This window comes from Rattus norvegicus, chromosome 4, assembly GCF_036323735.1.
Source record: "Rattus norvegicus strain BN/NHsdMcwi chromosome 4, GRCr8, whole genome shotgun sequence".
NCBI classification, from domain to species: Eukaryota; Metazoa; Chordata; class Mammalia; order Rodentia; family Muridae; genus Rattus; species Rattus norvegicus.
The window spans coordinates 81970178-81984522 of NC_086022.1; the positions used below are offsets into that span (position 1 = coordinate 81970178).

Below are 14345 nucleotides of genomic sequence, written 5' to 3' on the forward strand. Positions count from 1 at the left end.
GTCAGTGCTTTGTTGATTTTCCCATACAAACAGTCTCTGGTAGTTTGAATAGAAATGGCTCATAGGCTCATATATTCGAATGTTTGGGGTTCCAAGTCAAGTGGGCTGTTAAGGAAAGAGTAGGAGGTGTGACCTTGTTGGGGGAGCTGTGTCACTGGGGATGAACTTTGAGGTTTCAAAAACCCACACCACTACATGTGGTCATACACCACAACTGTTGCCTTACCTTCTGCCTTGATGACCAAGGACTAATTCTCAAATCGTAAGCAGGCTCCCAGGTAGTGTTTGCTAGCGTTATCTCTTCCTCTCCCTCTCCCTCCCCCTCCCCCTGTCCCCCTCTCCTCCCTCCCTCCCTCCCTTCCTTCCTTCCTTCCTTCCTTCCTTCCTTCCTTCCTTCCTTCCTTCCTTCCTTCCTTTTTCTTTCTTCAGGGTTTCTCTATGTAGCCTTGGCTGTCCTGGAGCTCACTATGTAGACCAGGCTGGCCCCAGACTCAGAGATCTGCCTGGGATTAAAGGCCCGTGGCACCACGTCCTGCTAGTGTTTCTTTATAAATTGCCTTGGTCATGGTGTCTGTTCACCATGTTCACGGAGCAGTGACTCAGACAGAATTGTGGCATGCTAGCTCAGCCCATGCAGGTCATGAGACCCAGCAGCACACACAGGTCTGGAACCTGCTTTGTTCGGCTCCATACCTTTTCTCCACATCTCTTTACTGTTAACCTCTGAGCTGTTTCTCTGGGTCCTCCTTATCTCTCCCATTTCCTGTGAGCACTTTCCAGCCTATTTCCCCGAGTGCTTTCAAGCAGTGCTCCAGTTCCTGGTTCAAATGCAGGGAGAGCTATCATTATCTAACCACGGGGCGGTACCTGAGGCACCGGGCTTGTGGGTTGGCTTCTCTGGACTCCAACACACATCCTTGGTGTTGCAACTCATGCTGAGGGAGGGTCACAAAAGTGGGGTTAAGGTCACGTAGCTCTGTCCTTTGAGAGCCCTGGGAGCCCTGGAGATGTGCGGGAAAATGCTTGTCCTGCCCAGTGCAGTGCAGAGGGCAGAGACAGCAGGTAAGAAAACTGCTCCTCAGAAAAGGGTGAAATATCTAGTATCCTTGAGAATATGAGCATAAGAAGCCAGCAGTAATTTAAAACTTTAAATGAGAAAAGTAGCTGAGGATCTTATGAGGAAGCAGAGCACCGAAAAGTGAAGCTAACTTAGTTCCTGTGTGTGTGTTTGGGTGGGGGGAGGGGGAGAGAGAGAGAGAGAGAGAGAGAGAGAGTGTGTGTGTGTGTGAGTGTGAGTGTGTGAGTGTGTGTGAGTGTGTGTGAGTGTGTGTGACTGTGTGTGTGACTGTGTGTGTGAGTGTGTGTGTGAGTGTGTGTGACTGTGTGTGTGAGTGTGTGAGTGTGTGATTGAATGTCTGTGTGCTCCATAACATCGAATTTGTTGGTTATCTGACTACTTGAAGGAGTTGGTTCCACTGTTTGGGTCCAGGGGTTGAATTTAGGTTGTCATGCTTGGCAGTGAGCACCTTTATCTGTTAAGTCACCTTTCTTGTCCCTCTATTTCTTTTATTAATTTTAAAAGATTTATTTTATTTTATGTATATGAGTGCTTTGCCTGCATGCATGTTTGTACATACCTGGCACCCAGGTCAGAAGAGGGCACTGGATCCCCTGGAACTGGAGTTAGAGATGACTGTGAGTCACCATGTGGGTCTTGGGAACCCATCGTCACTGAGCTGTTTTTCCAGCCCCATTTCTCTCTCTCTCTCTCTCTCTCTCTCTCTCTCTCTCTCTCTCTCTCTCTCTCTTTCTCTTTCTTTTTTTGAGTAAGCATCTCACTGGGCATCCCCAGTTAGTCTGGAATGTGCTATGTAGACCAGGTTGGCCTCAAACTCAGAAATCTACCTGCTTAAGGCACACATCATCATTTCTAGGTATTGGTTGTTTTTTGTTGTTGGGTTTTTTTTTTTTGTTTGTTTTGTTTTGTTTTGTTTTGTTTTTTTGAGACAGGGTCTCACACTGTAACGCAGGCTGGCCTGGAGCTTGCCTGCCTCCGCTTGCCCAGTGCTAGGATGTGTCGTTTAAGGCACACCACAGTGGGCAGGTCTGTTGACATGCATGGACTCTGTACAAATGCACTGAGCTGTTTAGGTTGTTCTCTGAGGTCATTTTAGTGAGTTAAAGAATATATACAATTTACAGACACTTGTGAAATGTAAGCTTGAATTGCCTCTTTTAGAATTTTTTGAGACATGGTCTCATTCTGTAGCTCAGACGGTCCTTGAGTTCGTGATCCTCTTGCCTAAGTTCTGGGATAACCACAACCAGCTTGGGCCTCATTCTTTTTCATGGTGTTGACATAGCTCATATTCCTATTGATAATATCTAATTTTCATTTCTAATGATTCTTGTCAATAGCGGATGTGTCACCAAAGTTTTACTTTTATTCTCTAAAACTTATTTTTACATGTGTGGAGTTTTGCCTGCATGTATGCCTTTGGGCCGTGCGTGTGCCTGGTGCCTCAGGTGACCAGAAGAAGGTGTCAGATCTCATGGAACTGGTGTCACAGAAGGTTGTGGGCCACCATGTGGGTGCTGGGAATCAAATTTGGATCACCCTGGAAGAGCAGCCAGTGCTCTTAACCACTGACCTGTCTGTCTCTCTAGCCCCAAATCTTTAATTTTAAAGGGACAGCTATGTTATTCGGTGTCTTCGGGCTTCTATTAATGGAAGGTTTAAGCATTTAAATCTACTTTAGAATTTTTAGGGGCTGGGGATTTAGCTCAGTGGTAGAGCGCTTACCTAGGAAGCGCAAGGCCCTGGGTTCGGTCCCCAGCTCCGAAAAAAAGAACCAAAAAAAAAAAAAAAAGAATTTTTAAAAATTGCTAACTCTTAACTGTGGACATGCAACTTAACCGTCTTACCCATCTGATGCACACACAGCTCAGTTGTGTGTCATGTACTCGTGGTGTGCGCCACCCCCTTCCACCCCTTTTCCTCTCTGGCAGAACTGAAACTAGAGGTGGCTCAGTGGTTAAGAGCTCAGACTCTTCCAGAGGCCCTGAGTTCAAATCCCAGCAACCACATGGTGGCTCACAATCATCTATAATGAGATCTGATGCCCTCTTCTGGTGTGTCTGAAGACAGCTACAGTGTACATAATAAATAAATACATCTTTAAAAACAAACAAACAAACAAACAAACAAACAAGCGTGTACCATTTCCTCTTGCTCCCTAGCCCCTGCCTTCTTCCTGTATGAATCTGATTAGGTCAAAAGTCTCACGGGAGGGGGGTTGGCAGTAGCTCAGCTTGTAAACATGAGGGAGCTAAGTTTGGATATCCACCACCTGTGTAATACGTGTTGACATTTTGTGTCTCCAATGCAAGAGCAAAGAGGCTCCTTGGAGCTTCCTGGCTAGCTAATTGGGGAGCACAAGGTTCAGTCAAGGAGTTTGTCTCTATAAAGATGACAGAGGGATTGAAGAAGACACTTGATATTAACCTCTGGCCTCTACTTTCATACACAGGTACATATGTACTTACAACACACTCTCTCTCTCATACACACACACACACACACACACACACACACACACACACACACACACACACACCATCTCATATCAGTGGAATCATGAAGGTGAAGGCTTGGTCTTTTGTGACCAAGGTTTTCAATTATCCTAATATCTGTAAAGTTATCTGTGTAGCTTGTGCAGATCACTTCTGTTTAAGGCTGAACAATATTGTATGCATATTTCACATCTTGCTTATCAACTTGTCCGTGTGTGAACACTTGAATCGCTTCTCCATCTTAGCCTTGTGAAGGCTTCTGCTATGAACATTTGTATTGTGATGGTTTGTTTATGCTCGGCCCAGGGAGTGGCACTATTTGGAGGCGTCGCCTTGTTGGAGTGGGTGTGGCCTTTTTGAAGGAAGGGTGTCACTGTGGGCATGGGCTTTAAGACCCTAATCTTAGCTGCCTGGAAGCCAGTCTTCTCCTAGCTGCCTTTGGAACAATATGTAGAACTCTCAGCTCCTCCTACACTATGCCTGCCTGGATGCTGCCATGTTCCTGCCTTGATGATAATGGACTGACCCTCTGAACCTGTAAGCCAGCCCCAATCAAATGTCGTCCTTCTAAGAGTTGCCTTGGTCATGATGTCTGTTCACAGCAGTAAACCCTAACTAAGACATGAATGAATATCTCCTTGAGATCTTACTTTCTGCTTCTTAAAAAAATACGTACTGGGGGCCTGGAGGGATGGGTCAGTGGTTAAGAACTGCTGGCTGCTCTTCAATAAATAGACCTGGGTTTGATTCCCAGCACCCACGATGTGGATCACAGACATCTGTAACTCCAATTCCATGGGATCTGACACCTTCTTCTGACCTCTGTGGGCAGTAGGCAGGCGTGCAGTATATAGACATACGTGCAGGTAAAACACTCATATGCATAAAACAAAATGATACAAAATAAAATATATACTCAGAAGTAGAATTGCTCTGTGTGGGAATTCTATTTTCAAAAATATTATTTTTATTATCATTATAATTTATAGCCATATGGTTTTTCTATGCCTGTCCTAGCAATGAATAATGACACAGAGACATATCTGTAGTAGCTCTAGGCCTTAGGTCACTCTTGTTCCCAACTAGCTTTTATAACTTATGTTTGCAAGTGGCTAGTTACCTCCTAGCCTCCAGTCACTAGTCCTGGTGGCTGCTTTTTCCTCTGTGTCGGGCTGGCAAATTCTTTCCCAGAGTACCTAAGTCTGGCTGGAAGTCCCTCCTATTTTCTCCTCCTTTGCTCTGGGTCCTCAGCTTTTTATTAAAACCGATCTGCAGGTAAGAGAAGGAGTGTTTATAAAATATGACACAGACATATGAATAACAATACCAAAGTCTGGTCTGCCCTTGGCTCTCTGCTGGCACTGAAACCAGCATTTGAATAAAATAAAAGATAATCTTTCTACAGTGCACAGAAAGATCACCCCGACAATCACCATCATCACCATCATCACCACCATCATCATCATCAACCAAGGGGTATATTATTTAAACACTCGAAGGGTGGGCATAGCTCAGTGGAGCACATGCCTAGCATGTGTAGGATCCTGAGTTCAATTCTTTGTACCACACGCTCAAGTATGACCAGATGTGGACTCCGATGAGCTGACATGATGAGTTGGCAAACGCTGAAGGAAGAAACTTGCTGCAAGAGATAGGGAGAAGGAAGGAGAAGTGGATTGATTGCTTCCTTGTTGAAATGGAACTGATGGCTTTGCTCATCCTACTGCCTTGGGTAAAGAGCCTCGTGACTCACTGGTTTCAATTTCCAACTTCACCGATTGCTTGTCGTGGGATAGGGGCCTGTGTTCTGGTTTGATCAGTCTGGTGAGCCTGGTGTGAGAGCTCAGGCCAAATCCAGGGCTTTGCGTAAATTTCATTTAAGTACCTTTTTGGCTTTAGTTTTATGCATTGATTGTTGAAACCCTTGCTTACACCTTTCTTTTACAGAAATATTTGTTGGTATAGACTTGCAGAAGCATTTCATGAATTGATCTGACCATCATCCGTCACGTTATAAATGATTTTTATTATTTGACTTACTTATTTACAGTTTTTGTAAATTTATTTTTATCCGCGCGCGTGTGTGTGTGTGTGTGTGCGCATGTGTCTGTGTGCATCAGTGTCTACAGGGGCTGGAAGAGGGCATTTAATGGAATTGGAGTTTACAGGTGGTTGTGAGCTACCAGACCCCGGTGCTGGGAACCGAACCTGTGTCCTTTGCCAGAGCAGCAGGTGTTCCTAACGGCTGAGCTATCTTTCCTGGTCCTTTGTCTTTTTTTTTTTTTTTTTTTTTTGAGACAAACCACAGATTTAAATTCTCATGTACTTCTATTAACTGCTGGTTTCTCAGTCTTTGTATTGATTTTGTATTTTTGTAGGTTGTCATACACTAACTGCTCCTAGGACCTGTTGCCTGTGTGTGGTGCTTAGGAGGCCTCAGTGTTGGAGTCCATCCTTGCCACAGTGGCCACAATGTTAACTGCAGCATGACCTGGGCAGTGCACTGGTCAGGTACAGGGTAGACACACACAGCTTTCCTTCCTGCGTGCTTTCTGGAGGAAGTGCTTCTGAAGGAGTTTTCATCTAGAGGTGGAAAGTTTCTGAGGACTGTAAACCAGCATAGCTCTCAGATGCCTTGGAAACAACCACTTTTCCTTCCTTCCTTCCTTCCTTCCTTCCTTCCTTCCTTCCTTCCTCCCTCCATCTGCCCCCCCCCCCCCCTTTCCTTTTTTCTTATTCTTTTTTCCTTTTTGTTTCTTGAGACAGAGGTTCTCTATATAGCCCTGGCTGTCCTGGAACTCGCTTTGTAGACCAGGCTGGTCTTGAACTCCAGCTCCCTCTGCCTCCTAAGTGCAGGATTAAACTTGTGCACCACCACTCAGTTCAGCTCTTTTTTTCTCTTTCTTAAATACTTTTGAGACTGACCCAGGATACTAAGATTATGCATGTAACCTTTAAAAAAAAAAAAAAACAACCCAAAGTAGCTGGGGGCTGGAGAGATGGCTCAGTGGTTAAGAGCACTGACTGCTCTCCCAGAGGTCCTGAGTTCAAATCCCAGCAACCACATGGTGGCTCACAGCCATCTGTAATGGGATCCAATGCCCTCTTCTGGTGTGTCTGAAGACAGCGACAGTGTACTTAAAATAAATAATTCTTAAAAACATAAAAAAATAAAGTCCTGTGCTGCTCAGTTTTCCGTTGTCGCTGACAACCTTACTGGCAGGTGGAGTTGGTTTTGGTCCGTGTTTTCAGAGGTGTAGGTCTGGGTTGGCCATCTTGTTGCTCCTAGGGCGTGGGGGGACAAATCATGGCCAAATGTGCAGGAAGAGGGAAGGCCGGGGTCCCAGGGACGTCGGGGAAGTGCCTCAGGGATTGTTTCCTTAATCGAATCTCAGTCTCCTGAAGATCTGCCACTTGTAGATAACACATAGATGTGGAGCTGGGCCTTGAACACGTGGGCCTTCCACAGCTAATCAGGAGTCAGACTGTAACAGTGACCTTTCTGCACGCAGAGTTATAATGAGAAATGAGACATTTGACTGGTCCCTCCCGTAGGTACAGTTGTTTCCAGGGGAGTCTCCTCAGTATTAAGGAGGCGATGTTGAGGGCTAGGATGGTGTACACTGGAGGAGGCAGTGTCAAGGCGACATGGTAAGACAGAGCGGAGAATACTGGAAAGGTCTGTTAGTAGCCCTCTGTTCCCAGGCGTGGGCATCCGCTCTTGGGACCTGACCCCATACCCATAGGGGAGATACAGACAAGGGTTTGTTGGACGATTTTCATTTATACTCTTCTTCCTCCCGAGCCCCTGTGCTCCCCTCCACGCCATGCTCCCCTTTCCTCCCCGTCAGGGACCTGCCTGTTTCTGCCTCTCCAGAGTCCAGCGAATGCATGTCACCATACCTGGCTCTTTATATGGGTGCTAGGGACCAAAGTGAGGCCTTCATGCTTCTTCAGCAAGCACTTTCCCGACTAAGCTGTCACCCATATTTCTAAATCAGCCAATAAAAGGGGGAAAACTTGTTTCCTGGACAATGAAACCCACCAGTTTCTCCCTGGGTCTTAGAAAGGCCCTTTCCACTCTGAGGTTAGGGATGAACCCACCCATTCTTCCCTTGCGGGTAGATAGAGCTGGGGCTGGGGTGAAACCTCACCTCTGGCCCATTTATCTCTGCTATGCTGTCATGGAGCCAGCATCAGGACTGGAGTAGGGAAACAGATGGGCTTGACTTGAAATGGCATTCGGGGGCTGGGGATTTAGTTCAGTGGTAGAGCGCTTACCTAGGAAGCGCAAGGCCCTGGGTTCGGTCCCCAGCTCCGAAAAAAAAAAAAGAACCAAAAAAAAAAAAAAAAAAAAAAAAAAAGAAATGGCATTCGTGGTCTTTCCTTCGTTTCAAGACTGTGGTGGGCAACTGTAATTCCTCAGCTACATACAGTGAACATGTCGGGTCTCCCTCACAGGAAATACAGAAAGCCTCACAGTTCCGCTCTGTTGGAGAGATGCTGTAGAACAGGGCACTAGGACAGTAGAGTGTGTGTGTATGTGTGTAAATTACATAAGTATTATGAGATTTATATATATACATATATGATTTGCTATAATAACCACTTATAAATATACAGATCATTTGTTGAGATTCAATTGCTTATAGACAATGTATAGTCAGTCTCTAGAGTTCTTTAACTTGTGAACTGAAACCGCCATTGAACACTACCTCTAAGTTGCATCCCTCCCGCCCCAAAAAAATTCCTACTATTTTGCTTCTGTCTATGACAACGGTAGGCGTTTCCTGAATATCTATGTTTTTGTGATGGTCCCTTTTCCCCATGACATCTTGGCCTCTTGGTTCATCTATGGTGTGTGTCCTTCCAGTGTTGTCACACAGTTCCCTGCCCGTATCATTCCCATGTTGTAATTGTATAGTAATCTCAGAGCTGAGTCTGCTTTGCATCCCGCTAATGCCTGGGTCAGCACATGGTCTCTTACTGTTGAATGAGGTTTGGACAAACGTACGAGTCCCCACATTCCCAGTTGTACCCCAGGTCATCGTTCTAGTTCACCCCACATAGACCCCGTCTGTAAGTGCATCCTGCTTTACTACACATGAGGTCTTCCAAACCAGACAAGTGCATTCTCAGACAATTCCGGAAGCTGGAAGTTCAAAGCTGAGGTCTTAGCAGGATGCTGCTCCCTCTAGAAGTTTAGGAGGGGATCCTTCCGTGTCTCCTCCCTCTGGGGCTCACTCTGTAGTTCAGGCCAGCCTAGAACTCAAGACAATCCTAGTGTTTCAGCTTCCTGAGTACTGGGACTCCAGGCGTGAGCCACCACACCTGGCCCTAATCTTTCTTTTATGAGGATACTTGTCACTAAGTATGGTGGCAGACACTTTTAAATCCAGGACTTAGAGGTAGGAGGACCAGAACCAGCTAAAAGATGAGTTTAAGGACCATATCGGATATATGACACCCTATCCCCCAACTTGAAAAGGAATCTTGTCATTAGATTTAGGACTCACTTTAGTAAGCTAGAATGGCTATCTGTGTACTCTTAACTGCATTTCTGAATAAAGCCACATTCACAGGACCTGGCAGTTGGGGTGTCTTTTCGGCAGCTACACTTCAACTCCACCCTCTGAGGTCTGTCTGTCTTGACTGTACATCACACTTTTACATCATCTGTTGTTTTTACAGGGCTGGAGGGAGGGACCTGGAGGTTGTGAATGAAAGATTCAGCTCAGTGAATTGAAGAGTCTGGGGGTGTGGGAGACTGGAGAGTGGAAGTTGATTTCACGAGTATTGATACCTTATTTTTCAGGTTGATCGTGTCCTGAGCCGAAGATGTTCCCAGAACAGCAGAAAGAGGTAAGATAATACCCACTCATTTATGGAAGGTCTAGGCTGAAAATCTGAAAATAACCCATCACAGATTAGTCCAGGAATGGGTGACATCTCAGAAGAGGGCTGAAGGAAGAACAGATACTCCCTGTCCCCTGTAGACCTCCCATGCCATCCCCTTTCTCGGTCTGTGACTGAGCTCTAGCACACTCTGCCCCCAGCTCATGCCAGACCCAGAATCTCCCAGGTTCTGCCCCCACCCTTGCCTGAGCCTCTCTTCCATGCTGCCTCCTTGTCTTTCTGCTTCACTGACTTATCCCTGGACACTCCCAGGATGGAGTAGGGACCCAGGAAAGTGTCGTCTGACCTGTTCGTTGTCTTTTAGAGTTCTGTTTTGTTGTTGTTGTTTTGATTTTGTTTGTTTTCCACACAATTCAACAAGACTATCTTTTTTTTTAAAAGATTTATTTACATTTAAATACACTGTCGCTATCTTCAAGCACACCAGAAGAGGGCATCGGATCCCATTACAGATGGTTGTGAGCCACCATGTGGCTGCTGGGATTTGAACTCGGGACATTTGAAAGAGCAGTCAGTGCTTTTAACTGCTGAGCCATCTCTCCAGCCCAAGACTATCTTTTCTTGATTGCATCATGGACTTACAGGCTTCCAAAGTGAAGTTTCCTGGGCTGCCATCTGGGGTAGGACTAATTCAATGTCCTTCACTACCCACAAGGCATTCGTTATAGGAAACTAACCACCACGGTCTCAGGATGATCAAGCCCTTTGTATAAAATGGTGCAGTGTTTGCATCTAGCCTGCCTCGTCCTACCAAGTATATACATAATTCTTCAGTCTTTTAAGGCAGGATATCAGGGTGGCTTTGAACTCACTGTGCAGCCAGGATGGGGCTTGAATCTCTTATCTTTCTGCTTTTACCTTCCCAGGGCTAGGATTACAGGTGGTGCCTCTATACTATATCCAGCCTCTCATATACTTTAAACCATCTCTTGAAGACTTATAATCCTAAATGCAATGTAAATGTTGAAGTAATAGCTATATCATTTAGGGGAGAATGACCAGGAAAAAGTTTGTATATCTGCTAGAGATATGCTATGTCAGCTCAAGATGGCTTCCAACTAGGTGTGAACCACCATGTCTAGCTTCTTTCTAAATGTGTATGTGTGCATGGTGCATGTGTGTGGAGGCCAAAGGTCCACCTTGGGTGTTATTCCTCAGATGGCTGTCCAACTTATGTGTTAAGAATCAGTCGCTCACTGGGATCTGGGGCCTATCAGTTAGGTTAGATTTGGCTGGCCATCAAACCTTGGCAGTCCTCCTGTCTTCACCTCTTCAGCCTGGGATTACAGATGCATGCTACCATGACCTGCTTTTTATATGGTTGGATTCTGAGGATCAAACTCAGGACCTTATGCTTGTGTGGCAACTACTTTATAGACTGAGTTATCTTCCCACGCGCTGTCAACAACTGTTTTAGCTGCTTTTCTAGCTGCTGTGATAAAGAACCCTGACAAAGTGATTTTCAGGAGCCATGGATTATTCTGGTTCACAAGTCATGATGCAGTCTCTTATGGTAGGGGAGCCATGGTGGCAGGAGGTGGAGACAGCTCATCATGTTGTGTCCACAGTCAGGAAGCAGAGTGCTGTGAGTTCTCATGTTCAACTTTGTTCCTTTTATGAAGTCCAGGACTCAAGCCTAGGGAATGGTGACACCCATGATTAGGGTGAGCCTTCCCACTTCAGTTGACCAAGTCATAGGCATACCTGGAGGGATTTTCATTTCTTTATTGCTCCAAGAATACCCTGTACTGTTCGGGTGATTCCAGATCCTGTCAAACTGATAATCAGTATTACCAACGCACCAACTATATAGAGATAAACATATCAGTGATCTTGAAAATGTCATCTCTGATTTAAATGATTTTGTAACAATCTTATAGCCTTAATGGATTTAAACATGGCGATTTCTTCAATGGGAAAGGAAAAAAACATACTGAGAATAGATGTACAGTGGTCAAAGATTTAGCTTAGCTTCCATCAGGAAGAAATAAATAGAGAGAGGTGAGATCCTGGTGGGCTGTAGGATAACATCTGGCTGCTTACCAGCTGTTTGTCCATTCTCCATGTGGACCAGCAATGCTAAGCTGTATCCTTTTGAACAGAGCCAGAACTTGGCTTCTAGGTACCTGCAGGTCCAAAGTCTTTCTCCAGTCTTCCTTCTCCCCAGCTTGGGAGCACTTCTTGCTCTGTCCCAGGCTTATTTTGGAACCTGTGGAGCTCTGTGCAGTCTTGGCCCTGGGCTGTTTCTGGTAGTGCCTCTTGTCCAGCTTCAGCCCCTCCTTTGCTTCCATGCATTGTTGAAGGAGGCTGATACCTCCTGTTCCTTCCGGTCTCAGTTGGGGATCAAAACGAGACTTCCAACAGCCTCATTTTAGAAAGGTATTTTTGCTGTGCAGTGGTGGTGCACACCTTTAATCCTAGCACTAGGGAGGCAGAGGCAGACGGATCTGAGTTCCAGACCAGCCTGGTCTACGAAGTGAGTTCCAGGACAGCCAGGGTTACACACATACACGAGAGGTATCTTCATCTCCTAGATTTACTCCAAGAATACCCTGTGTTCAAGGCCAGCTAGAGTTATCCGGGTCTTAGAGCGTAGTCGTGCAGTGTAATAGAAGTCGAGATGCCCCTAATTGCACATGTCAGGGCCACAGGCAGTGTCACTGGCTGTCCTAGAAGTTAATCCAGTATTTGTATAAGCGCGTTCCAGTGATATCCATAGGCAGCAGCCATTCCTAATTAATCATGGGATTGGCATGTGGACTGAGACCTCGCCATCCTTGCTCGGGATGCAGATGGCCAGGGGTAACATGCCAGTCATAGCTGGTGGTGCCAGCCTCGAGGTTTGGTAATTTTTAAAAAAGGATTTGGGAGACGTGGTCTCTCTTGTCGAAGCAGCTTTATTACCATAATAAATCTAGCAAGAGGAGAGAAGGGAGTGAGAGTCTCCCTTGTTAGTTAAACACGTTCCATTTGCACATTGGTTCGAATCCCCAGGAGAGCAGTATCTCAGCTGATGGATTGTCCCCATAAAAAGGCCTTGGCATTGGGCCATTGTAAAATTAAAATGAATTCAGACTCATTCATGCGTGCAACTTTAATTTACAATTAAAATATTATGGTTACATATTTTAATAAGAATAATTAGACGGACCCAACTGAATCAACCCTTGTGTTTAATGAGACAGAACCTGGATCCAAATGGAAAGGCAGGTGGGTGTGACAGGGGACAGTTTCAGGCTTTTGTGGGCTCCGGCATTTTTGCCCTTTTTATAGTCTAATGCCTGGGGGGCAGCAGTATCTCTGTGCAGCACCGGACCTTTGTCCCCTGCCCCAGCAAGCTTGTTTTCCGAAGGGGTGAAGGGGCAGCTCTTCCTTACAGGACACAGACTGTTTCTGCCTGGAGACTCACATGCTGTTTTTTTTTGTTTTTTGTTTTTTTTTTTTTTTTTTTCGGAGCTGGGGACCGAACCCAGGGCCTTGCACTTCCTAGGTAAGCGCTCTACCACTGAGCTAAATCCCCAGCCCCCTTCACATGCTGTTCTTAATCCTCTTGTGCTGCTGCTCCCCCATGAAGTCGTCCCATTTCTTTCCCAGCTGTTATAACTGGAACATCCCTCCTAGGGATGGGACTCTATATCTGTGTACATGTATTCACGTGTGTGTACATGTATTCACCTGTGTGTTTCCCTGTTTCCTGCATCACGATAGCTATAGCTGCATTCTGCTTTTAGAGCAGTAACCTGTGGGTCATGACCTCTTTAGAGGTAGACCAACCCTTTTGTAGGGGTTGCAGATCAGATATCCTGCATATCAGACATTTGCATTGTGATTCCTAACAGTAGCAGAATTGCAGTTATGAACTAGCAACAACACTAATTTTATAGCGGAGGGAGGCCACAGCGTGGGAACTGTATAAAAGGGTCTCAGCACTAGGAAAATTGAAAACCACCGCTTTAGAGACTTAGAACTTAACCGTAGGGAATTTTCTTCTTCAAAGCACATTCATTTCGTGTTGGGGAATAACAGCAACTCTTAGGCAGTCGCCAGCTATTGACACTTGAATGAATTCTTTGTTTTTATTCTTTTGGTGTTTCGAGACTGGGTCTCACTATGTAGCCCTTGTTGATCTGGAACTTACTCTGTAGACCAAGTTAGCCTGGAGTATGAGTTCAGGTTTGTAGAGAAGCACTCGCTCCTACCTCCTTAGTGCTGGGATTAAAGGTTTGTGTCACTACACCCAGCTTGGGCGAGTTTGGCAAGGAATACCCAGAGTGTCACAAGCCCAAGTGTCCCAGGACAGTTCCGTGCACCACCAGGACCCCATCACTAATGCGAAGGAGTGCTATAGAGGTGCTGTTGCCATTCAAGATGAAGAACCTCACTGAATGGATGAACACTGTTAATAGGTGTCAGATACAGGTAGTTAAAATGGAAACATTTGGACTCCCTTTAAGAAAGGGCCGTGGCGGGGTTGGGGATTTAGCTCAGTGGTAGAGCGCTTGCCTAGCAAGCGCAAGGCCCTGGGTTCGGTCCCCAGCTCCAAAAAAAAAAAAAAAAAAAAAAAAAAAAAAAAAAAAAGGAAAAAAAGAAGAAAAAAAAAAAGAAGAAAAAGAAAGTTTTTCTTTGTTTAGAGATTTGAGGCAAAGATTCACTATGTAGTCCAGGCTGGTCCTGCCACTCATTATTTAGCCTGGCAAGGCCTCAAATGCGCAGCGATCCTCTTACCTGGGCCTCTCCAGTGCTGGGATCACAGGTGTACACCATGATACCCAGTTTTGGTTTTTTTTGCTTGTGCATTTGTGATGCCCAGACTAGCAAACTTGTAGCATGTATTCTATCACTGAGCCGCACCCTGC

General features: G+C 45.5%; 1 protein-coding gene and 1 long non-coding RNA gene across 7 annotated transcripts in view; one reads left to right on the forward strand and one right to left on the reverse strand.

The window, feature by feature from the left end:
- Snx10 (sorting nexin 10) overlaps positions 1-14345 on the forward strand; it is a 64406-nt gene that overhangs the window by 26916 nt on the left and 23145 nt on the right. For 5 of the 6 annotated variants that reach the window (XM_039107307.2, NM_001013085.1, XM_006236486.5 and 2 more), the window contains exon 2: positions 9389-9435. In XM_039107307.2, the coding sequence (XP_038963235.1) occupies positions 9412-9435 (24 nt within the window). In that variant the 5' untranslated portion in view covers positions 9389-9411. Of the gene's footprint in view, positions 1-930; positions 1063-9388; positions 9436-14345 lie in introns of those variants that run through there. The other variant, XM_006236488.5, reaches the window with a different exon arrangement.
- The window catches only part of LOC120102272 (uncharacterized), a 49705-nt gene that overhangs the window by 8721 nt on the left and 26639 nt on the right, over positions 1-14345 (reverse strand). Inside the window, exon 2 of the long non-coding RNA XR_005503569.2 lies at positions 4694-4842. This is a non-coding gene — a long non-coding RNA (uncharacterized LOC120102272). The remainder of the gene's footprint in view (positions 1-4693; positions 4843-14345) is intronic.